Source organism: Taeniopygia guttata, chromosome 4, assembly GCF_048771995.1.
Source record: "Taeniopygia guttata chromosome 4, bTaeGut7.mat, whole genome shotgun sequence".
Lineage (NCBI taxonomy): Eukaryota > Metazoa > Chordata > Aves > Passeriformes > Estrildidae > Taeniopygia > Taeniopygia guttata.
The window spans coordinates 47,908,485-47,934,320 of NC_133028.1; the positions used below are offsets into that span (position 1 = coordinate 47,908,485).

General features: G+C 40.9%; 1 protein-coding gene across 2 annotated transcripts in view; it reads right to left on the reverse strand.

Moving 5' to 3' along the window:
- Window positions 1-4,723: 4,723 nt before the first annotated feature.
- Window positions 4,724-25,836, reverse strand: part of TET2 (tet methylcytosine dioxygenase 2) — a 68,105-nt gene continuing 46,992 nt past the window's right edge. Inside the window, exons 2-10 of one of the 2 annotated variants that reach the window (XM_030271640.4) lie at window positions 22,362-25,737; window positions 20,074-20,164; window positions 16,483-16,576; window positions 15,138-15,346; window positions 14,188-14,338; window positions 11,950-12,039; window positions 9,314-9,451; window positions 7,606-7,966; window positions 4,724-6,349 (exon numbers count right to left, since the gene is read on the reverse strand). In XM_030271640.4, coding sequence (XP_030127500.4) covers window positions 4,953-6,349; window positions 7,606-7,966; window positions 9,314-9,451; window positions 11,950-12,039; window positions 14,188-14,338; window positions 15,138-15,346; window positions 16,483-16,576; window positions 20,074-20,164; window positions 22,362-25,737 — 5,907 coding nt within the window. In that variant the 3' untranslated portion in view covers window positions 4,724-4,952. Of the gene's footprint in view, window positions 6,368-7,605; window positions 7,967-9,313; window positions 9,452-11,949; window positions 12,040-14,187; window positions 14,339-15,137; window positions 15,347-16,482; window positions 16,577-20,073; window positions 20,165-22,361; window positions 25,738-25,836 lie in introns of both variants that reach the window. The other variant, XM_030271641.4, reaches the window with a different exon arrangement.

The following is a 25,836-nucleotide window of genomic DNA, read 5'->3' on the forward strand; positions in this document are numbered from 1 at the left end:
AGGAAGTGAAAAGGTGAGGCAGAAGCTGTTTGGACGATCAGCTGGGCATTCCCAGTTGTAACCACTGTATGGGGGCTAAAGCCAGTGGTCTGGGTGGTGACAGTGAACGGTCATGGCCCCCTGAGGCACAGCAGCAAACTGCCCACGTCTCAGGAAGAACCTGTGTTCCTGGGAGAAGTGTCGTGGGAAGGTCCGGTTTGACTTCTGCGGGTCTTGGCTATGAGCACATTGTGCTGTGTTAACACCTCTGGAATGAGATCTCTGGAAGTGCACTGAAGAAATTATGCTGAAAGGCAGCCAGTGGGGATGTTCATTAATGGCAGGATTCTTTTCCAAGGAAGGCTAAAGAGCTGTGAGAGCTCTGTTAAAGCCAGTGCACCAGTCTGTTCAGCTGGCTGATGCAGGAACGTGCACCTGGGCACAGAAAGAGCAGCACTTGGCTGCTGCAGAGTGCTAGCCTGCCTCAAGACATCCCATCTGGGAATACAGTGAGAGCTGGGGGAACATTACAGATTGCTGAGTGTGAAATCGCCCTGTTCCCAAGACACTGAGTGATCTGAATGTGCGCAGCAGGGGGGCTTTCCAAGGTGTGTGGCATTGATGGATGAGACCAGTGCTGACAACATTTTGCAACTGTGGAGAGAGCAATTTCTGTCTTCTCCCACAGAATAGGCTATTTCAGAATTCAGTCCTGATATCCCCTGAAGTTAAACAAGGGGACCAGGAGAACAAGCTTTTTTCTGATGCCTCCAAGAATGTATGTCCTGGTATTGATCCAGACACACTTTCTTAGTGCTTCTGCTTTTCTCTAGATTGTGAGTGGTTTAGATTATACCTGAGGTTTTCGGCTTTAATGGTTTTGGGGTGTTTCTTGGTCACAGAATAATTTAGGTTGGAAAAGATGTTTAAGATCTTTAAGTCTAACTGCAAACCTACACTGCCAAGTCCCCCACTAAACCATGAGCCCAGGTGCCACATGTACAGGTCTTTTGAGTAGCTCCAGGGATGATGACTAAACCACTTCCCTGGACAGCCTTTTCCAATCTTACAACCCTCTTGGTGATGAATTTTTCCTAACTTCCAATCTAAACCTCCCCTGGCACAATACTATTTATTTGAACATCCCACCATTTGGGAGTGATTTGAAATAAAGCAGAAAAATGCTTAACCAGGTACAGCTGAATACCCCAAACAAACGAATGAATGCTTAGTCTCCCCCTTGTCATGCCTCTGCTAGGTGTGCATTTGTGGCTGTTACTTGAGCAGTGAGGGCACTGGAACAGTGAATATGCTATATTAATTTGTGTACACAAACACCAATGGAAAACCAGCAGTTAAGCTCTACTGTCTCTTCCTGTCCATAAAAAAGCCTCCCTCCTTCCCTGTAAACACAGATTTTATGGAGCAGTAGCGTGGGCTCAGCAGCCTGTGTCTCAGACTGTGAGAGGTAAGAGTCAAAGCAGCACTAGGAATAAATGTGATGTCTTGGCTTCCTGTTTTGAAGTCCCTGGTGATGCACTTTGTTGGAGTGTTATGCCTGCTTTGCTGCTAGCTGGTAAAAATGACTAGGAAAGACAAGTTTCTGCAAGACAGACTTAGAGTGCATTAAATAAATATAAATTTTATTAAAAACACCCACATCTCAGCGTTATCAGGAATGATATAATAATAAACAGCTTTCAAATAACCTGCATTACATTACAATACTTACAGTATTTATAACCATCCTTGGATTCTTTTTATAGACATACCAAACATCTCATGAAAATGAATGAAACTAAAGTAAAAAAAAAGTAGAACATAAGCATAGAAAATGCACACAGAAGTTCATTACCTTAGTGTCAAACTGCTAAAGTTTCCTACACAAGTTAACCACTAGCTTTAGAAGTGAACTTTATACTGCTGTGCGTCAATCAAGATGAAAAATTCATTCAAGTAAAGTTGACAACTCTCAGAAGCATCTTCAAGTATGGCTATAATCGACCTGATAATCCTATACAAGCAACTCCGTCTGCTTTGTCATTCGTTCCAACTGAGGCAGGGTTCTGTACACCAAAAATTACAGCTCAGGTATTTACAATACAAAACTGATTCACCAACTAAACTTCCTGCTCCTGCTGCCAGCAGTTTGGCAAATGACGGTGCACGGCATATTAACCAAACATCTACTATGGATTACATGAATTAGATAGGATTTTTAAAAGAAAAATCACCAAAAGATGAAGGTATATAATGATTTACTTAATCTGACATATAACCATCATTTTTTTTTACCAAAAAGGTGAAACTTTTCTTTCAATGAGTGGATAAAGTCACAGACTGAGAAAAAACAAAATTGCCGTAATAAATATTTGACCATTAAACCCAAAGGCCTCCTTTGATTTACTTGAGTTAGGTTGTGATTCTGTTGGATAGAATTTCTTTTGACCAAACTTAATCTTACAGTATATTGCACAAGATATAGCTGGGACATGGCGGTTTGCATGTTTAGGGAAGCCCTTGTACTGACTGTACCTTTTTATATTTTATTTTATTCATTACAGTATCCAAGAAACCTTGTTTAGAGAGTGACTTGAACAACTCTAGCAAACAGTCACTTGCCAAACCCCTGCCTTAATTTTTCCCTTTAATCAACTCAGTGCATTCTACTTTCTTTTTGTTTAATCATTTGAAACAGTCAAAACATTCTAAATCTCTTAAACACTTCTGTTACAATAAAAAGAGCTAACAAATTTACAAAATTAGTTTTAGTTACACAATACATGTACAAGAAAAATAAGAGAAGGGATTCAAAAGAAAAACATTAAATCCCTAAAAAAAATCAACAAAACAAGAACAAAAAACCCAAGAATAATATATTTAACCTACAACAGCTTTACATACACACAGGTGACACGTTGGCATAGGAGAACATGAGCTGAAATATCCCTGAATTTTTAGAACCAAAAAAAAAAAAGTTGAAGTTCAAGTTATACTTGCTAAAATGTCAAGTATTGAGAGTTTTTTGTTTACTTTTTTTTTTGTTTTTTTCAAAGGCTGTTGGGGGAAAAAGATGGTATACAATATATAAACTTTCACACTCAGTTCAATATCCTATTGCCAAACTAGTGTTGAGGTATATGACAAGTAGGAACATCACTCAAACCTTTTAATGTATTTTTAGCTCACATTATGATATATTTGTAGCAGGCTGAGTAGCACCATGATGTGAATTCAGCTCAAAACCCAAATATATATAGATTTAATATTTTTACAGTACTAAAATACTAAAGCATTGCGTTAAAAAAAGTTTTGTTTACAATTTAATTTACTATACAACTCTCCTGCTTTTTAAATTTTTTTAATAGAAATTAATGATTTAAAACCACCACAGCAAGCCAGCTGCCTATTTTTTTTTTTCTGTTAATCAAAGGAATCACACAGAACTAACCCTGTTTCATTCATCTTGTGTAGGCATCGGTCTGCTCAGTCTTTCTGGAAAAGAGGCCACTTGCACCAAGAAATGACTTGCACCACAATGTACGTAATTATCAACACAAAAGCAGTTCTGCCATTCCATAGTGGGAGCGCACAGATCTCTAGAAACAGCAGAAGCCCAAGCTAACTAGGTGTAGTCTGTTGCATGCTGCTAATTATTACCTGTGGTTAATATAAAATTCTTTCCTTAAAACTGTACATATTTGAGCAATGAACTTGTCATAATAATTGTAGAAAACAGTTTACAGTATAGCTGTGTGAGATGAGCACCAGAAAAAAATGTGTTTTGTGTACTAAAATATTCCCTTATATCCAGTAAGCCCCATTTTTACCATAGCTGACTGTATTAAAAATGGATATGTAGCCCACTAGCTGATGCATGGCTAAACCAAAAGTATTTAAAAGCTTTTTTAGTTTAAAAAAATTATATTTGCATTTTAAAATCAAAGTAAACTCTTTTTCTTTTTTTTTTTTTTTTTAATGTCTTAGTACCTTAGCATTGTTCAAGTTGCCAAGCTTAGGTAGACAAAGTGCTTTTGAAACACTATTTAAAAAAAAATATCTCTCTATTTTATTGTCCTTTTCTAGGACTTGACTGGATGAGCAAAATCCAGAGGTCTTTGTAATTCCCATATGTTAAAAAGTAAGCTTATTTTAACACCAGGTAACTTCAATACATACATGAATGAAAAGGTCCTCCCTGTTGAACATTTGACTACATCATTGACATTTTGTTATAAAGGCATTAACTGTTTCACTGATAAAATAAAGACACCATTCTTTTGGATAGCACCATGATTTTAGAATATTCAAACAAATTCAGTGTTTTGCTGTCTATTTGTCTTATACTTATCTACTTTGTTAAATAAAATCAAAAACCTATTAAGATTACAGTAAAAACTCCATGTTAAAAAGCCATAATTCCAGTATTTCAGTACATCATAGATTCAGCACCAGATGTTATTTTAAGATTCCTGCAGCTGTAATACTACAGTATTATTTTTTAGGGTTGTTTTTGCTCCTGTTCCATGACTATGCAAACTTGATGACATTAAAAGTGGCCACAGATGTGAAAAACTGTAAGAAAAAAAAAAATCCATTTGCAGATTATCTCTTTCAGTAATACAGCCAGTGTTTTCCAATGTAAATTGTGAAACACTTTTTTGTTGTGTTCTCTCCTTTTTTCTTTCCTTTTATATTCTTCTTCTGTTTTTTTAATTTTTTTTTTTTTTTTTTTTTTTTGCATAGGATGCTTTGGTCTGTTTCCTACATGCCATCTGTGACCACTTAGAAATCAGTGGAAAACAAGTGCTCTAGTGAGATTTACCTCTTTTTGCTGGTGTGCCGAGGCTTTTTCCACCGATGAGCTCCATAAAAAGTTTTCTTCTCCACCCTTGCCTTCCACAAAACCTAAAGCACTACTGCCCTAGTGACAAGGTGTTTTTTCAAATGAGGTAACCAACCAAGGTGTGAAGTCAGATATATCGGTTGTAAGGCCCTGTAACCCGTGTAAAGGCATATGGAGATGTGGTGACGGTGGAGTCCGTGGTGACCGACAGTGTCCTTTGTGCCAGGGACTTGATGAAGCGCAGGTACGTTGGCTCAGAGGGCTCGTGGGGCTCCACAGGCTCCCGCTTGGCTTTTTTGCCGTAGGATTTCTGAGGCACGTAGTCTGGGCCGTACTTCTCGCATTCCTCTTCTTTCTCTCTTGCCTTCTCAGCCATCTTTGCCTCCCACAGAGCCAGACCATGTTTTGGCTCATTCATGCTCTTGTGCTGGTAAAATACAAGGGATATTCTTGTGGGATGGTTCCTGTTGGGATTTTTTAAGGGAGTCGTTGCGTGGAGCTCGCGTTTTGCACACTCTATGAGAATTGACCCATGAGATGGAGCAACTGCCACTCCTCCAATTTCTGGATCCAGAAAGTTCTGCTCACTATCTGACCAGACTTCGTCGGGATCCTCTGCTTTTTCTGGATTCAGCACGTCAGTTTTATCTAAACCACCCTGGGGAGTAGTCCTGTCATGGTTTTGACCTGGAAGCATGTTAGACAAACCATTAACTGCATGTGAAATAATTTCATTATCTTTATTTTGGAGATGCAGTGAATTAGGGGGGCCACTAAATATACTAGGAGCAGAATGGTAGTCATGTGATAAATGTGGAGGGGGTTGCGTGTGATGATGTTCACCTGTTTTACTCATGGAGGCATAGTCCATGCTTGGATTACTCAGATTAGATTTTAACCTTGAGGCAACCTCCATAAAATGGCCATTGGCCTCATGGGTTGAGTAAGAGGAAAGTGATCCTACGTGGTGTAAATTTGGTCTAATGGTGCAATTACTGAAGGAGTCTACCTGCATATTTTGGTTTCCATAATTCAAGTACTTAGGACCAAAACTCTGGTTATTCCCAAACCTGTGCTGGTATAATGTTTGAATGGGTGGTAGACTTAGTTTAGACATATGGTCTTGGCTCTGGCAACTATACAAGTCCATGTGCTGATGCTGGGAAGAGTAGGAGCCCAAGTAAGAGGGGCAGTTGTCCATAGCTATGTTTCCATTGCATTGGTAGGGGGGATATTGGTTATTTTGACTTAAAGATCCAGAATAAGGGTTCATGGGACTGGAAGAATTCAAATAAGACCCCGCAGACTGTGATGAGGTTGGATAGAGGTTCACGGGATTGGACCCTCCATATGGATCTGAAGTGTATGAAGAGTTTGGATAAGCACTGGCTGGATTAGGCAACCTTCCATAGAGATTTGCAGAACCTGAACCCGAGTAAGAGTTAATGGGACTTGATTGAGGGTTGTTAGGGAGAGAACGCTGTGGATGTTGCTGCTGCTGCTGCTGTTGTTGTGTGGCTGGTCCTGAAAGACGTAAAAGATCTGTAGATGTAAAAAGGAAAAAACAAACAACCACACAACAAACAGGCTTTTAAAAAAAAGGCCCCAAACCAACCAACCACCCAACAAACTACATACTTTATATGAAATTTCTAAGAAAAGTAGATTCATTAACAGACACTCCCTTTCTCATATCTCAAACATCATCCTTTAAGAAGCTGAATGAATACTAAGGCTACTCTTCCTTTTTGGCATGTGTCCAACAAGATCAGATGCTAGTGGTAGTGGGGAAAAGAGGACAGTGCAGTCTGTTCAGAGTCACATGCACAAAATCCAGAGTTGAATAATCTTTTAAGTAGCCCATGAAATGGAGTGGCAAAGTGCTCCCAAACAGCCGTGCACAAAGTGACTTTCTTTTCCCCAAGAATAAATAATTCTTCTAATCTACATGAATAGAACTGACTCCAAGAAATGTCCCTAGCAGTATGTTAAAACCAATGTTCACTGACAGAACAGTGCAGTAATAAGTGAGATTAGCTGAAGACATAAGAGCAGAAATAACATTCATTAAAGTGCAATGACGTCATTTAATGGTCACAACCCTTGCCTGGGTCATGGGACAGCTGACTTCTATTCATAGGTATTTCAGTGACCTTCTGGGTGGCCCTGGATGTATCACTTTTTTCCTCTCTGGGAATACTGCTGCAACAGTAAAATAGTTCTGATAACTCCTTTGCTCAGGACTCTCAAATCTGCTGCTGGGAACTGCCATAAACTCTTAATCCACTATGGAAAACCTGCTTTGCTTTTGGTCTTGAAACAGAGAGTATAAGTGGTGGTAAAGAGGTTATATTTGTATCTCCTGAAATTAGGAGGTGCTCTGTAACAGTGGCAGACATTGAGCGATGTGTAGGTCATTCTTTGGCAGCAGAACCACACACTTCTCTTCATGGCTTCTAGCACTACTTGTCCTTTAAAGATACTTTACGATACGCTGGATGACAAGCAGAGTTTGTGTCTAGATTTCTACAAGTGTTAACTATCCAACAGTAAAGGATTTCTCATTGCAACTTTTTTAAATTTTTTCTTCTCTGGAGTTGTACCAAATTTGGCACTCTAGTATTTATATAATATTGATATTCGCTTTCAAGAAATCTCTTGCCTTTTTACTTCAATACATTCTTGGGCTGAAAATAATGGTTTTCTTGAGGCTGAGTATAACTGGCCCTGATTTGTGGGATGCTTACCACTGCTGACCCCGCTCAGATTCCTGTGTTTACCTGCCAGCTGCTTTGCGTGACCTGCTGCTTCAGAAGTGCCTTGCTTGTTGCGTGCTGCAGCAGACTTCTCTCTCTCAGCTTTGCTAGACCCATTCTCCAAGGAGGAAAGCTTTTCTGCAGCTGCTTTCTTTGCTTCTAGCTTCCTTTGCCGACAGGTCTTAACGGGCTCTGCTAACATCCGTACTTTTCGTCGAAAGGAGGTAAGGACCTGGATGCTGCCATTCCTCTTCTTCTCCTCCTGGCCCTCAGTACTTCCAAACTCATCCACATCAGAGACTTTGTATAATGGGAGCACGTGGAGTTGCTCATCTTCTGGTGTTTGGCCAATTTCGCGATTGTCTTCTCTAGTCAGCGTGCAAACCTGTTAGAAAAGTGCATTAGAGATCTGAGACTCTACCGCTGCATTGTGCCTTGCCCTGACACTGTCAGCAGTGACATCTGGCAATCTCTTTGTAAACTGTAAGTCTCTTTGCAATTTTTACATATCACAACAAGCCTACAAATGTAATTTCTTCATTACTTTGTTGGACAGTGTTAGAAGAAACAGAAGCATATAGATATCTATTTCTTGTGCTGAAATGAACAGTATAGTTAGGGATTACCCTCATGTGAAAAAGTCTCTGTGATCCATTGTACTGTGGCCAGAGAGCTAAAGCAGTGGAATCTGGGACTTTGTACTCACCTGAAGATTCTTTCACTACAATACATGAGGTAGCTACCTATTAGAGAGAGTGTGCAATATAACACACTGGTGTTGTACTTCACACCACCTTTACAGTGTAACTGTAATGTTAATAACAAGATTTAGGGAAGTTGTAATGCAGCAAGCCTGTCGTATTAGTTCTAGCTAGAACAGGTATTGGGAGGATCTTTGTGGAAAAAGGTGCTGAAAGGGACATATTCTGCAGCAAAATCATTGTCCCAGCTTTGGGAAGAAAGCTCAGCTGGAAATGTACGTTGTGTTGGTGGTGATTAACTTGTGAATTAAGTCAGACCCTGGAAACAGGAAAAATTCAATTTGAATTAAAAAGACAGATACTCTCTTTGGTCATAATTAAGAGCTGCACTGTGAATCTAGGGAGTTGCTTTTAACTACAGCCTTAGGAGTATTCTTTCCTATGTTTGGCCCAACTGTTTTGTCACAGAAATAATCCAATACCCATTCCAAACCAGCTTGATTTTCTAGTATCTTCTACAGAACTTCTGCTGTACCTGCCAGAAATCAGAACTGAGGAAAGTCAAGGGTACATGGACTTGCAGACTTTCTGCTCATCCAAAGAAGGAATAAAATCCAAATTTTCCAAAATTCTCTCATAGAGAAGTTATTTGTTTCTACTTTTATTTTGTTAGAAGATGTAATCCAAAGTTGTTAGAAGAAGAAGGGTTTCAAGAGGATAAAAATGAACAGGAACACTGTGTGCCAGGAACACTGAAACAGGCATTTCAGTGCTGCTGGGACCTTCTTTCCATGGTCTCCACAGTCTCTCTTTTACTAAGTCTGTGTTAAACCTTTCTTTGATACACCATAATCTCATTCATTTGAAAGAAAAATGTGCAGAGGGTAGTAAGTTAGCTCAGTTACTGCCTAATGGGTTTTTTTTTTACTGATCTGCGTTATGCAGTATAAATGTAAACAGAAAGGAGATAATGAATCAAAGCCTGGAGCTGAGTGCTGAAGTGAGGAGGCTGTTACACACCCCAGACTTACCAGAGTACTCCCGTTTTGCATATTGTGCAAGTCTCTGTGAGCATGAGCACAGAAGTCGAGGCAGGCAGTGACCCCTGAGAATGGGCGACCTTCCTTCAAACCCAGGCGACACTCAGGGGCTCTGTGTTCGTACTCGATCTGGAGAGACAGGACAGGTTTCACTGGGTGCTCCAGGACACCGAGTGCACAAGGAATGCTCTGCTGTGACAAAGGGCAGGCCTCCCTCATCTCTTGGAGGTGACAACAAACACATCTTGAAAGCAAATAAACTACAGCAATTTGATGGCTGTTTTGTATCCATGCTTCATTCCTAGCTGCTTTGTTCCCTGGTACCTTCAGTCTCTGGCGTGATCGTGAAATTAGTCACTAATACTTTTCTTTATGTATTACTCCTGGTTTTCTGCCAGGGGTTGGTGTTTTTACATGACAAATGCAGTGCATGGTTTCCGTGACTGGCACCCCGAGAGTGATATGTTTGTGTAGACTGGAAGTATACCAAGCTATTATGGGAAAGTGGCTTTACAAAACTGACTTCAGAATGACTTAATGAAAAATAATAATTTACTTTTTGATTTGTAATATTTTGGCATGTTAAACATGTATTTCATTAGCTTAAGTACAAATCTAACCCCTGACTACAACGAGAGAGAATTCAGTCAAGAAAGTAATTTGTACCCATGCAGTCATTATTAAGGAGCTTTACAAAGAACTCATAATGCAACAACACACCTTACACAAAAAGAAAGGATTCTGTAATGGAAGATAAAGCCTTAAGAAAATGATGATTTCATATTTTATTTCAAAAATTAAACATGAAACCACATTTATAAAATGCCTTGCTGAAATTCCTGAACCTTTTCAAGTGAATGCACAGAAAATCCACACTTAATGGAACTTAATGGATCTCTTTTTAAGTTAAGGTCAACTTAGATGCTTTGCCAAGTCTACATTCAAAATCACTAAAAATATCTCTAGTCTGCTCACAGACATTTATTTTTCAAATCTGGATTATTTACTTCCCTGGAATCTGAAAACAAAAGGAGAAAAAAACCTTGAAAGCTGTGTAAACTTCTTTGGAATTAAATGTGAATGGTCTGAAATGTTAGCCAGACTATAACTGTCTGATCAAACTATACAGGTTTAGCTGTTCTGTGAAATGTTCTGTTTGGTCCAGTTGGGAAACAATCCCTTTCCAGTTCTTGGTTGTAATCGAAGAAATGGTCCAGATTTGAATTAGAATAAATCTGGGAATTTGAAATTTGGTTTTAGTGCTTTTTTGGTTTTCAAACCTTTTACAATACCATACAAATTAGAACTCAATCATCCCCCTTTAAAGCCACTGACAGTAGCTCAAGTACAGTCTCCCCACAAATACAAGGTCTACATGAAACTCCTGAAATAAGCCAAGCTATAGGCATGCTTTATTACAGAAGGTAAAATTGAAACTTGTAAAAGCATGTATTTTCAACAAATGTTGGGCAGCACCACAGTTTACTTGGAGAAAAGTTCTTAAGTGAATTTTTGTGGGAAAAGAAAAGCAGCCCAAGCAAAGAAACAATTTATTGTTCACCACCTCATTTTTATTTTCTTTCTCTTCCTATTTTCTTTTGCAGAATGTCTCTCAGATATTTGGACAGATAACTACAGCTAGTGGCACACGGCCACAGTTTTCTCCATAATGAGTCTCCAAACATTATCTGATCAGGTAAGTGAAAATGCATACGTCTGCACTGAGTCTGCTTGCCCTGTCTAGCTGCTACTAAATACACAGTAAAGAAGCGAATTTTGCAGCAGATAATGATGGACAGTTTTGTGTTAATTTACTGTTTCTGTTAAAGCTGAACATCTGTCTTGTGCTGGTTGTACCATGCTGTCAACAGAAAAGCAGGCTGATGTCACAGTTTGCAGTAGATGCTGAAAGTTTGGGGACTGTAAGTTCTGTGAATGTTCCTAACAGTAGTAAACCTGAGCAATGAAAATAAGGTCACCAGTTACATGTTTGCAAGTGGAGTGCTGTCAAATTTTGGTGCAACTATCTGAAAGACATTTTGTAATGAGATGTAGACAAGACACAGCCACACTGGGAACCTCATCAGAGCTCTGAACATGTCTGAGAACAGATCCCCTCATGCAAGAAGGCTGGTGCACCAATTGTGTGCATACACAGGGCTGAGTGTTCAAATATAGAACTTCACTTTAAAAGCATGTTCATAAAGGCAGTTTTGGTGAAAACTAAATTCATCTGCTGCTTGAGAGAGCAGAACTGAAACTGTGGCTTCAGGACTTGAGTGGAAACTATTGCCAGTCTCACACCATATACATGACAGCTTTGTTGGTTTGGATGATAATTCATGCTAAATTGAGGATTTGTATTTTGGAGCTGAAGAGTGAAATAATTTTATCATGTTGATGTAGCTGAAAGGTTAATTCTATTCAGTGGACCAAATACTGCTAGTTTTACTTGTGAGAGCATTTGAAGTGAAATTGTTCATTTCTATTTGTCTTCATGCTGATATCAAAGAAATGTTGGCACGAAATGTATATAATGGTTTGGTGCAAGGCTGAAGGATTGGAAAGTATCTTAAAAATCAGGTTATTTCCATAACTGCTCATATTCCTTTTTTTCCTCATCATACCTGGTTGTTATATGCATCGGGTGCAAGCTTCTTGTAGGTAGGTGCCATCAGGGTTGACAGATTCTGCAAATGGGATTCTAGTTTTTCTTCCTGTTAGAGATGAAACAGGGTTCAATAACACTTCCATACTGTACATATGGAATCCAACGAGTTAGGGTCTTTACACAATTTGCTTTACACTGACAGTTGTGTAAAGGCATAAACGAGTATCACTGGTGTTTAGACAGTGACTGTTGTGAATCTCCTTTTAATGTCACTGTTCCAAGGCCTTTAAAGGAATGAAACAGTTATAGCGGTGTAGTGGAAAACCTGAAATAGAACATCATATACTATACACTTAATTTGTTTTATATTAAGAAAAATCATATTCTTCAGCATGGATATATTTTAGATCTAAATGTGATATCCTCATTATTTTCCTTTTTGGAGTTGTGAGAAAATAATATTCTTCAGGAAGCTTGAGAGAAATAACATCAGAATGGCCCAAGTAAATATGGCTAATTGGGTTTCGCACATTGCAATGACAACACGTTGACATACTGAAATATTTTTACATGCAGAAATTTTAAATATTGCAGCCTTCAAAAAGTTCCCAATCCTTAAGCAATGAATGGATATGTCTAATAATTGGTGATATGGAGGTGGGAATGACCACACTTCCTTTTTTCTATAAATTGTACACTATCAAAATAAAGTGTTTTTAAAAAAATAATCTAATAACATACTCCAGAGTTGTTCCCCATCATCTAAGGATGTGAATCCCAAATTCAAAACCTCCCTTGTATGAGGCCCTTATCTTTCATTTTAAGTGCATACAGAATGGTGGCATACTGGAGTGATGTATTTGTTTTTAGGAGTTTTTGTATTTAAAGAAGATGTGAAGAGCTGTGAAAAAATAGGTTTCAAGGAGGAATGCATTGGGTGGGTTGAAAGTTTGTGTTCCCTGCTATGGGACAATATCCTAGTTTGGTTTGACATTAAATTGTCAAAAAATATCTTGCTGTGACCTTGTGCCTGCTGCCAGAATGTGGAGTGTTTGTATGGCCTGTAAGTACGCATTTGTTAGTGTATCTTCTAGTTTTTATTGGTGAGGATTCTGTTTGTGCTGCATATAAATTGTGTTTCTGCTATGGAACCCAGCCCCTGGTCTGGATGCATGCTTTGGCTGCCCCCAACTTTGGGACCAGGACTGAAGGGTAAAGCCATCTTTCCTGCACAAATCTGGCTTGCATAGGAAGTAAATCCAAGAATGCAAGTTGGAAGAGTGCCCTGGTATGCTCTGGCCAGGTATCCATCTTAGAAATGTAGGTAGTTTAGGACTGCAGGTTGTGATAAGCAAAGCTTTGTGCCACAGCATGTATGGAGGAGAGCTATTCTGTAGTTCTTGGTGCTGTAGAAGAGCAGTGGTCAGGAAAACCTGTATGTTAGTTATGATGATATTCTGAACAGTGCACTCTTTTCAGCACAGGCTATAGGATGTGGAATTACCTGTCTCTGATGATGAGACAGTAATGCTTGGATTTGTGTAAGACATCAGAATACCATGAAACTGCACCAACATGCCAGTACACGGGCAAGGGACTAAATCTGCACATCCTTGCCAGAAAGCAGACTGGGCCACTGGAGCTTCACATGACGTGCTGGAGGTGTCCAGGACTCACTGCAGTCATAACTTCAAGGTATTTTGTGTCCAGGCTAAGGTCAGTGTTTATTACTTTGGCTCATTTTCAACATTTGCCACTTTGTTGTAACACAGAGCCCAGTCTGGAAACATTCAGTGGGGCAGGACTGTATGTAGAATGAGTCTTCCTATTCTCTTCCTATTGTCATTTCAGAATTTCATCATGTTTGTCTCCATTGAACCAGTCTGCTCTGGTTCCCAGTTGCAGTGTTATGTGCCATTAGCTGGTAAACCTTCCACTGTGCCACTGGGGAATGCTCAAATGCAGGCCTAATACAGGCAGAATTATTCAGGCCATGCCTTCTCCTCTAATTGTGAAAGCCTGAAAACATGGTTTCAAGTCTCAGGGCTTTTACCAGCTGTCAGAATTTGGACAGTCGATTCAGCTGGCTCAGTGACTGGAATCAATCGGTTTTGACTGGCAGTTATTTAATTACCCTACATGTACAGCACTCAGGGAGGCCTCGGGCCCTGCTCTCTTGTACTATATCTCTATTTACAGAGCGACAGAAAACATTTCTTTGCAAATGAAGCTCATTTCAGAAATGGACACCAACCTCTTTTGGGTCATCTCCCATCAGCTTAAACTTTCTTGGAATCTTGCTTCTGGCGAACTTACAACCATTGTAGTACATGCTCCAGGAGCAACCAAAGGAAAATGAAGCACCACAAGTTTCAGGGTCCAGCCCTTGGCATGCACAATTCCGTCTAAAAGATAAGAGAGCACAGCTGTTAGCAGCAGGCAGGTCCTCCTGTGGTGCTCTGGCAGTGGCCATCAGCGTTCTGCCAGTGCTCCAGGGAATCAGCGGTGTGGATAATCTTCCACCAGTAAATAATGAAGAAATGCAAGAGGGAGACATACACATCATAACAGAAGAATTTATCAGAGTGAATAATTTCATGGTTATAAAGCAGAGTCTTTGGGGGTTCTACACTTGTGTGAGAAACATGGCTTTGCACGGGTGAGGGTATGTTTGTGTGGTGCCTTGTTAGGTACTGATATTCATAGTGCCTCAGGGCTTGTGCTGACAGCCCTGCAGGAATGTTGGAGCACTCTGACAGGGGCTAAGCAATAATTCCTGAAATATGACTGTACCCATGAAGCCAAAGTAACATACAATGATAGCTGTGGTAATTTTGGTCTAAATGTTCTTGTCTCTCAGAAGGGCATGGGAAAGAGATACAGTGCAATTTCTTTAGATTGAGGCTAGTCTGTGTCAGATTTCACAAGTATGATTTAGTGCACCCAGCTTTTATTTCAATGTTGAGGTATGAGCTATCCTGGCCCCTGCTGAGATCTCTTCTTTTAAATATATTGAGATGCTTCCCAACTCTGAGAAATTGTTTTTCCCTATTTACAAGAGTGTTTACTTTGGGTCATGGGTTTTCAAACCACATGAAACAGCTAGGAAGGTTGTAGATGTTTCAGGGTAAACAGCATGTGTAGAGGTGCTGGGTCTGAAGATGGGGCTGCAGGTTTGGTGAGCACAGCTTTTGCTCCACTTACTCTTCGTTCAGGGCGCAGCGGCGGTTGGTGAGCGTGCCGTACTTCCTCAGGGTGTCGGTGAGTTCCGAGTAGAGCCTGTCGGCCAGGCTGGTTGGGATTCCCTCCCAGACCAGGATGAGAATCACGATGACGGCCGTCTCACATGTGTGTCCTGCTCGCTCGCGCACCAAGCAGAGCAGCTTCTCCTCCTGACTGCTTCTGCGGACTACCTGCATGTACAGCAACACACACCCCAGAGCCCCAGCACAAACGATGCCATTCTTAATGTGAAGAGGAAGAGAGTAGGAAACCTCAGCATTACTGTATGGGGGGGGAGGTTACTTCTACTTGTATCCTCTTTCTTCTTGTACTTCTACTTGTATCCTCTCTTCTGGTAATTCAGTCTGTTTTTCTCACTGTGATATGGCAAGACTACCCATTGTGTTTAATGAAGCTGACTCTAAGAGGTTGACTGATGGCATGGAAAGCTGTGGTGGTGGAAACCAACTTTATAACAGTAGTTTCCATGCTCTGATTCAGCAGGATTCCTCTCCCGAATCTGTGTTACGATTGTAGCCCAGACTGACTGATGAGTAAGAGGAAGTGAGCAGTGAGGCGTCTCCCTGCACAGAGCTGGGTAGCGGACACCTGTCTTCGGGCAGGAAGCATGCAGAGAAAGGCTGGCAGTAAGGAAGGGACTAAATAACTGGGAGCTCTCTCCCCTTCCCTTCCAAACTTAAGCAGCTATAGCCATAACGAGCCTAACAGTTTTGTGACCTCCTCTTGTTGCATACAAATATTACAGTCTTGGGAGGAAAGCAGTAGATGTTTTTCAAATAAAACAGTATCCTTCCAGTAGCATAAGCACTGAGAAGCATTTCCTAAAAAAGGTGCAGTCTTGCATGCATAAAAAATCTAATGTATTCATTTTTCCTCATGCTGTCTTGCCCCAGCAATCCAAACCACTCAGTAATTTGTTCTAAAGTACAACAGTGTTTGCTAGGAGGGTGTCCTAACACCTTTCTCAGACTGGGAAGATATTTTAAAGACATCACAGTGGTACACTTACTGGACTTATTTGTAGGCTAAAATTAAACAGCAATGAAAATGTCAGGCGGTGCGAAACTTTAGGCAAACATGCCCTTCTTCTTAGGTTTTCATACCTTTGAATTAAATTTTATTCTTGCTATTCTCCATGCAACAAGTCACTTGAATGAGAAAAGGGTGGGAGCAGGCTACAGGCACCCCGTTTATTGCTGCTGTTGAGGTATTTGAAGTTTCCTAGTGTCAGTTAACAGCACATGTCACTGCTGTCAGCTACATGAACCATCATACCAAACTAGATTAATCTGTTTACATCACTTACCCATTTAGCAATTGGACATCCTTGAGAACTTTTGCCTTCTTTCCCAGTGTAGACAACCCTCTCAATCCTTATAGCTTTACCCTTCTGTCCAAATCTTAAACAAAACAAAAGTATGTACAGTAAGCAGATTCATGTGGTTCTGTGTGAGCACTGAAAAGATGGAGTACATTTGCCAGTATTATCTTAGAAAAATAAATGAATTACAGGGAAAGATGTGCAATGTGGTTTGTCTTCATGATTTTATTACAGAGGTGGAATGATATATTAAGAGAGGCAAACATCTTTAATACATCCCAGATGGGTAAAAAGTATCATTATCACATTAATATTACCAAATATTTTAGCCATTTCTTTAGAGCATTTGTTATAGATGACATTTTGAAAGTGATTTTTTTAAAAAAAGAAGTCTCTTTATTTTGGTGAAGAATTTTATATTTTCCTTTTAATTTCTGGGTTGAAGTTGTTTCTGTGAAATGTACATAATTAAGTTGTCATGGAACAGCTGGCATGTAACATTCACTTTATTAATTTTCTGTGCTTGTTTCTGGCTTAGTGTGAATCAGTTAAGTGAGGATTAATTTGCTTCATATCTATTTTTTTACCTTTATAATCTGCTCATAAATTGTTACTTATTTACTTCTACTCGACTTCTATATTGCAGATAGGATCACAAGGTGCTGTCAGCACCATTTGTGTGCCTTTTGCAGCTAAGGTGGGCAAGCTCAGCCCTTGCTGAAGGATTTAAACAAGGGGATGATGCTCTCAAGGCAGGCTCTAGCTCCATATGCAAGCAGTGCTCTTGCCAGAGCAAAGAGGATCCACTTTCCAGATGGAGATATGTGGCAAATGCCACGTGAAGGATATCTTGACTCAATAAAAAGTGCTGGATGTGTTGAGCCATTTCTAGGCATTTCTCTGGGATTGCCCACCTGCTGAGCCCAGGAGCACACCAGGGCTCAGGGGAGGCCAGGGCAGAACCAACAGTGGCCACAGTGTTAGAGACTGAGCCACCCTGGCCACTTGGCTGCTCCTTGGGCACTGGGCAAGCTGCACTTCCATCACCATTTCTGGAATGCTGCCACTCTGACTTCTGTTAACTTTTAATACCCAAGAGTGAGAACTAACTAAATCAGTCTCATTATTCTATGCCTTTATTGACAGAGTAATCAAGGTATATTCCTCTTATGCAGCCATTTAGTGATGCCTTAAGGACTTTTAACCCTTATTCCTCTTGTTTTTGCACTAAAATCTTGGTGATATATTTAAGGACCAGTATCTGTATTTAAACTTTTGTCCTGTAAAGGAAATGAAAAATGCTTATTTTTAGATGTGATCTCATTGTGAAGTTTCAGGGTCACAGGAAATGATATAAACAAAATGAAGTTGTACTACACATGTTCTGCAGGCAACTGTTAGGTTACTTTTTCCTGCTTAGGCTTGGATATTAGTATTTATTTGTTTCTTTAATTAACCACATTCAAAAAACATTTTTAGATCTTAACGTTTTCTATCAGTTTTCTAATCTGGATTGCAGGACAACTGTGTGGATGCCTCTATAGAAGTATGTTGTATACTACACACTGGAAATTAAATGGACTTCATCCCAGTTTTTTTCAATTTAGAAGGGCATTAGTGCCTGATGTTTGTCATGCTTGCTTTCAGGCTAAAGCTGATTGGCTTTAAAACTAGAGCAAATCTCACTGAGCATGAAGTAGGAACTGGGAGAAAGAAGAGGTAAAGTGTCTGTATCCACTGCAGATTCTGCAAGAAATTAGTTCTAATGTAGATAAAATATTAATTCTAAGTCTAAATCCAAGTCCTGGCTTCTTTAGCAGTGCTGATATCTTAACAGTCAATCCATATGCATTGGAAGCCAGGTTAAAAGTGCTTGAGTTGTGATTTATGTCACCAACTGCACATGTATGCTTGACAGTATCTTTATAGTGAGGAGTTTGGTTCTTTTTTACTTAGGGATACAAAATTAACTAATGAGTTCTGGAGTTCAGAGAATTTCATAGTTCATGCCATACAGTTAAACACTAGCCATTGTTCAAGTGGCTGCTGCTATACTCTGCTGAACCTGGCAGATTAGTTAGTTGCACATTACCTATGATATCACATAATTTCCTTCTGCCAACATTAAATGAAATTAAATTCAAAAAACAAAAGAAATAAGGTAAGGTCAATATTAAGAATGAAAAACTACTTTCCAATGTAAAAAAAAAAAAAACAACCCCGAAAAAAATTTCATCTCTAGAATTGACATTACAACATGAATAACTTTCTTCTTTTATTTATTATGTGTAAATACTAAAGAGATGTATCAGTTGATGAGAGCTCTGGAGAAAACATATGGTAAAGAATTTCTTCAGAGAATCAGTGAACACTCTCCCTTCCCAGAAGGCAGCTGATTTGTGTAGTTTACATGTACTCAACCTGCTCCCAAAGCTGAAAATTACTGGGGCAAGCCATGCACAAGCGTCACAGGGAAAGAGGTGCTAAGAAAGAGAAAGCACCTTAGGATTTAATCTGAAGGGTTTAATAGGCTACAAGTGCCCCATGGTTGTGCAGTGATGAGCCCAAGCTAACAGACCTTACTAAGAAATGGTGCTCCTTAGCTCAGACCCAGTACTGCAATAATGCCAACTTGCTTTTGGTTCTGCAACTAGCTGGAGCTTAACTGCTGTTCTGGAGTCCAGATTTTTAAGGTACGAACAAACCAAATTCCCATCTGTCTCTGACTTAACTGAAGAGTTTTTCTTTTGTTTCTTTGTTCAGGGGGGAACTGAATTCCCACATACCTCTAAAAATCTGGTCATTATTGGCTACAAGTAATGCAGAATTCACAGTGCAGAAATCACTTTTGTGACAACTTTTAATTTGTACATCTTGGGTAGGCTGGTGGGGTTTGTGCTTACACATATTTTTAAACAGCACATATCATATATCTTTTCTGTGCCTTTAAAAATTCCTGGTTTGGTTGGCTTTGATGTAATAAGTATACCACAGGATGCAACATGATGACAGGGATTGTCCATAATCAAGATAAGACTAGATTTGTGCAATACTCTAAGGCAGGGGAGTGTTTTCTCACAACACTACTTACTGATTCTTGGGCTGAAATCCCACCCAGCAATTCTGTGGCACTCCTCTAGACGTGAATGAATGAGATTCAGACATTTAGTAATTTTGTGAGGGGAAACTAATGTTGAAATTTGGTAATCTGCTCTTCCTCCTCCTTCTCTGCTGGCATTCTCCTAGCCAGAGGGAACACCAGCTCCATGGCTGCCTTTGCAGCCACTGCCAGCCGCCTTGCTTGGCAGGCTGGTGAGAACTTGTTCCGGCTCGGGTTTGCTGGCATCTGTCTCCCAGGGCACAGCTTCTGCCAGCCAGCAGACTATTAGCCCTGTCAAATATTGTGACTCTCTGGTGAATAGCAGGGTGCGTAATGTTGGCAACACTGGAGTAGCTAAGCCTACAAGTAATTACTTGATTTGCAGTTGTTTATTTCTTTATGTGCAAAAGCTGGAAAAATTCTGACATCCACAAAAGGATAAAAGTTAATCTGCTCTGTGCCTTTGCACTAATTACCTTTCTTCCATGATTTCTCTAATAGCTGCCACATTAGGACCGGCTCCTAGATGGGTATAGAAGGGACCTTCATCTTTTTCAATAATGTGCTCTGTTTAAAACAAAATAAAGGTTATTACTTTGAAGCTTAATTCTTTCAGGTAAAATGTCACATTGCAAAGCTTACCTCTAGCTTGTTAGAAGACTGCTATGGGCCTGGGGTCAGTTTTCAAACACTTATGTCTAAGGTATTTGCCCACACCCTTTGTACTAAACATGCAAAGCAATGGCTAATCCTGCAAACAGCTGTGATAGGGACTGTGTGCCTTTCCCTAGCACAAACACTATTCCACATCTCAGGCTCTACACTGACGTTCAAATTGGCATTTTCCTGTTATCAGTGAACAATTGTTTCTCCTTCTCCCACTTCCTCCTCTCTCAGTATGTAGAAAGGAGGATAAATGGGATAACAGTGGTAAATATTGATGTTAGAGGGCTATATCATACTTGTTTTTGACAGTGCAGGAACTTACAGCTTGAAAAACTGGCCACTAAGGTTACACAGAGAATTCCTGCCACTCACAGAAAGACTGTGAAAAGAAAAAAAAAAACCCAAATTTGCTGAAAAAAAATCATGCCCAAGGCCTGGTAAAAACCCTTGTATGCCAAGAATGTGGCCTCAGTTTTCTGTGTGTAGCTAAGACCATATCAGCAGTCACAATACATGCTGTATGTTTGGTTTGACACCAGGAAGCAGGCTCCAGCTGTGTGAAAGAAATGGCCAGGCCCTGACTGGGTTCAGGAGATGGTGGAGCTGTGCTGGCTGATGTCTGAATGCTGACTTGATGCTTTCTGCCATGTTAACTGCACTGGCTGGAGTGGGGGTGGTGCTGCTCTTGACAGCCAGCCTCTGGAAGCACAATGAATATGAATGTGTCAGTGGGGAATGGCTTAATTTAATCTTCTTAAGGACAATATTGATAAGCAAGAGCAATAAACCTATAGATTATGCTCTGGTGCTGGGTTCTTCAGAGGGAGTTTCATACTCTTGTATTTCCAAGTGTCTGCTAGGACTGAAGAATTAAAATGTAAATGGAGGATAAGTTCTTAAGTTTGCTTAGTGGCTTCAGTAAGGAAAAAAAAGTGAGGATAAGGAAGTAAGTGCTAGAAAAACTTGTGCTAACTATACGGAAGAACCAATATAAAAAAAACCCCAACAAATGATAACTGTGTTTTCAAAAAAAAAAAAACCAAACAACTACATTTGAAGGTTGTTTCTTTTAAAACAAGGAGCAGCAAGGAATTGGCTTCCCCAGTTCTTCCTGGGAGCTCTAGAAATACACTACTTCCTGGTTTTGTTCCCACATATCATCTCTGAGACACAGCCCCAACATTCAAAAAGGCAAAAAGGTCCATTTTGCATTTTGGAAGAGCATTGATTCAACTTCCCTCTTTTATAGTTGATACAAAATCCTAGTAACTAAAACTTTAACAAGGATTTTTATTTTCTTCTTCTCATTTTTGGTGCTGGACCTTTTGTTTCAGCCTGAATAATTTATCCAGTAGAGTCTGAAAGTGCCTGTTACACTGCTAGGTGCAGTATCAGTACTGTACGAAAGCTTGGGCTAGGGGACCACGCCTGTCACCGCTCCCCTCTGCTCCATTTTTCCAGCTCTTGGAGACAGGGTTTGCCATCAAGCAGCAACAAGGATCCCCCACTGCTTTTTTTAGTACTGCTAGTGTAGCTTCTCTATGAAACTGTGGATCTCTTTAGCCTTACAGAAGACAAATGCCTGAAAAGGAGGATAAACTCTTGCAACAAGTAAAGAATAATCTGACATCTGTTTTTGCTTAGTCTCTACTAAGGGAAACTTCAACAATTTCACTGTTAGAGCAAAAAATGGCCATAAGGCTCTAAAGTTTTGGACCAGGATAGTTTTTTTAAAAGCTATATCTAACCTTGACAAATAAATCAGGTCATAAAGCTATGACCTACTTTTTATCAGTATGTTGTTGTTACATGTCTGCTGCTCAAGGAGAATGGATCTGAAGCCATAAGCATTCTGACTGAAAAATCAAAGAGGTAATTGCTTTATGGAATAATGAGAAAGGGGCCATGTGTAGGGTTGGTATGTGGAATAGGCCTAAGTGTGTAAAACCCCAGTTTTATAAGTCTTCACTAATTACTGTTCTTAAAAAACCCCAAGAAAATCTTCCAACAAAAACATCCAACTAACCCTGTGATCCCAACCTGAAGGCTCATTTCCTTCCTGTGAACTATTATGTTTTTAGTGCATCTCAGCACTTACCAACACAGCTGCAAGATGGGAAATCATACTGGGTTTTGGCAGGTGTGTCCAATAAATTCTTTACAGGCGTATCCAATAACTTGGAAGGTGAGTCTAAAAAATTATTGAGAACAGTTCCAGCTGTTCTTTTGGTCGGGGTTTTCTCAGCAGACAAGTTTGCTTGCTGATCTGAGATTGGGGTTTGAGTCTCAAAATCTGCAGCACTGGTATTTCGTGATAGGATGGTAATAGGGCCTGCTGTTTCAACCTTCACATGTTTGGGTGATTTGAGAGTAAAAGTCTTATGATCAAACAGTGATTTGACCTGTATCTGTTTTAGCTGCTGCTCCATTGTCTCAATGATGCTCTTTTGTTGCATGTTCTCGCAGCCAAAGTGCTGATTCTCTTGTTTAATTGTTTTTTTCCACATTTTGTTTTCCAGCTGTCCAGCTGATGGGCGCATGCAGGCATTAGACTTTGTGCCAGCCTCAGTTTTTATAGGCTTGCGTGCTGCACTGGGACCAATCTCAGTTTTGGGTTGCTGGTATGCTTGTTGCTCCTGTTTTTGCAAAAGATGCCACCGCAGAGCAGCATGCTTTTGAAAATCCTTAGGGGTCTGGGCCTGCAAATGACAGCCTCTCTGGTCTTGGCTGTGGGGGGCAGTTTGGCTGTGTGGTAAGTACTGCTGAGGGATCTGTGGAGCTTGTTTGCTTGGGAGGTCTTGGTTCAGACTAGCACCATAGCCCTGTGAGGGCTGGAGGGGTGGCAACTGCAGAACTGAGGCTTGTTGTGTCTGTTGCTCTTGTTCTTGAAAACAATGATTCACATCTTGCTTTGCGGTCGAGTTATTTGAAAAATACTGCACATGCTGCAAATCCTGCATTTTGTTGGCTCCAAAGCGTTCCATATTTGCGGCGTGCCCTTTCTTCTCGGAAATCAGGTGTCTGTTGTTTGGGCAAGGGTGCTGGAGACTGGCATTTGCCTTCTGAGTGTAAAGGGGAGCTTTGTTGTTCATGGCCTGTACCTGCTCTAGGCCTAGCTGAGGGTTAGGCAGTGGGAATGCGGCTGATTTAGTATACTTAGTCGCAGTTTGGAAATGTTCATCTACTTTAAGTTGATTGAAGGACGTCCTGTTTACAGGCTGCTCAGCATTGCTTTGGGGGTGGGATACGGCTTGGGACAGGTCTTTAGTTTTCATTTGTGGAGCCTGCTGCTGGTTTGGGGTTAGCTGTGGACTGCATGGCAGTTGCACTGGATGTGCCTGGTTTTGCAGCATCTGTTGCAAGATGTGTGAATGCAAGAATTGCCCGTTTTCCCCTGGCTGGGGATTCAAGTGCTGCTGTTTCAAGGGGGCCCCTGAAGGCTGTTCACCTTGTTGTTCTGACCTTGGCTGGAAGTGGAGCTGCTGTGGAGGGTGTTGCTGCACTTGGGACTTGAGAAGGGAATCCACCTTTGTGAGCTGTGGTGAGTGTTTCTGGAATGGCAGCTGCTGGTCAGCTGGAGGATGTGGCTGCAGCTGGGAGCTCTCGCTTTTGTACAGTGGAGGAAATTGTTCCTGTTGCATTATCTTCTGGCTCTGGGCCTGTCCTGAAGGCCCCTTTGAAGAATCAGGACTTCCAGCATACTGTTTTTTATAAACTGCTTGGGCTGTGCTTGCCTGGTACTGAAGAATTGACCGCAATAATGCTTCGCTGGGCTTCTGGGGAGGCTCTCCCTGGCGTAACTGGGTGGAAACCAGTTCTATCCAGGCTGGTTTTGAATAATGTTGAGCCTGTTGTACAGGCTCTTTCACTTGGTCCTTTTCTTTGTCAGGAGGAGTCTCAGGTTCTCTCTGTCCTGGGAAATGCTGATAGTGTTGTTGCAACTCACCCTTGCTTCCATGTGCGTGCAGGTTTTGGAGGGGAGATTCTGACACCAGCGTCACTCCTTCGGGGCGCTGCGGAATCGAGGCGGCCACAGCAGCTTGCAGGTTGCTTTCACTGACATCTTGTGATGTTTGTGCCTGTTGCAGAAGGCTCTGCTGAGGTTGAAGTTGTTGTTGGCTGAGGCTGGGACTTTCTGACATTGGTCCCTCCTGTTGCCCTTCATTTTTTATCTCCCCAGGAAGAGTTTCATCACACCTATTGTCATAGGAGTGGTGTCCTTCTCGCACCGCGGCAGACAGTGCACTGTTCATTTCTGGAGCAGGAGCAGTGGAGGAATCTTTGTGAAAAGTTGAGTTCTGTGTAAAGAAAGCACCATTATTTTCTGCTTGCTCAGAGTACCTTTCCAGAGCAGTGCTCTGAGCTTGCAGGATACTGCTGGAACTTAGAGAGAGGTCTTGGTTGGTAATCTGCCCTATGCTTCCATGAATATTACTGTTTCCTATAGGTAACTGCTGAGGATCATAGCCTGGAATCTGTTGCTGAAGCTGTAGATCTGGTTTCTGAAGTGAACAGCTACCTGGCAATACAGGTGGTTTACTGGAGTCTTTTGTGTTGTAGACCTCAGTAACCACTACAGCTGGCACTTGAGGCAGCTCAGAGTTTGAGGTCTGTGGGGAAGTGATCTGCCCTGAGGTATGGGATGAATGCGTTGTCTCGTAGGACAACTCATTAGTAGCCTGACTGGTAATGGCATTGATATGAGATGTGTTCTTCTGCATTGCTATGGAAACATGTTCTGGATAATATTGAGACAGTGTTTTCTCCAGGAGTTCACCATGCATGCTTTCCATGGAAGAGGCAGAAACTGTAGCACCATTAGGCATTGGCACTGCCTTGTTCTTAAGTAGTAAGACAATGTCCCTGTTATGGCAATGAATATTTTCCTGCTCCTGCTCATCCTGAATCAGAAGGTCATGAGGGTTTTCTGAACCAACACTATTGTATCTTGTAGACGGCATCAAATCTGAAGCTTCATTTTCTTGTCTTTTGAAACTCTCAGATTTCTCGCTGTAACAATTGGAGACACTTGGTTTTTCCCTGTTGTCCTCTGGCTCAGCTTTTTCTCCATTTACCTCTTTGTCTTGTTTCACTTTTTTGCTCTCATGAAGTCCATACAGAGAGGGCTCGCTAAAAGTGCGTTTGATCCCACCATTTTGCATATATTTGGAATATACTTTCTTTTCTTGTAAAAGGTCTGGGCTAACACAGTTGTTTGAACTTCCCTTCTGGTGGGGCACTCCAAAGTTGCTTTTATTGAATAGTGGCTTATGATCTCCATTTACTTCCACTTCAGATCTCTCTGTTGCTGGACTCCCGTTCTGTAGCTTCACTGCAGAAGGCTCTGCCTGGCAAATGTGAGAAGACTGTGGTATTAGAAATGGACTCAGTCTATTGCCGTCAACATGGTTGGTTCTGTCCTGTTCCATCTGGCCTGCTCTGAGGCCATCCACAAGGCTACCCTCTGAACGTATCTGAAAGAGAAAAGAAATGGGAGAGAATTTAAGTCAGTTTTAGTTTCCATTGAAGGACAGCCAGTTACTGACAATTCCTGCAGCACTCAGGCACCCCTT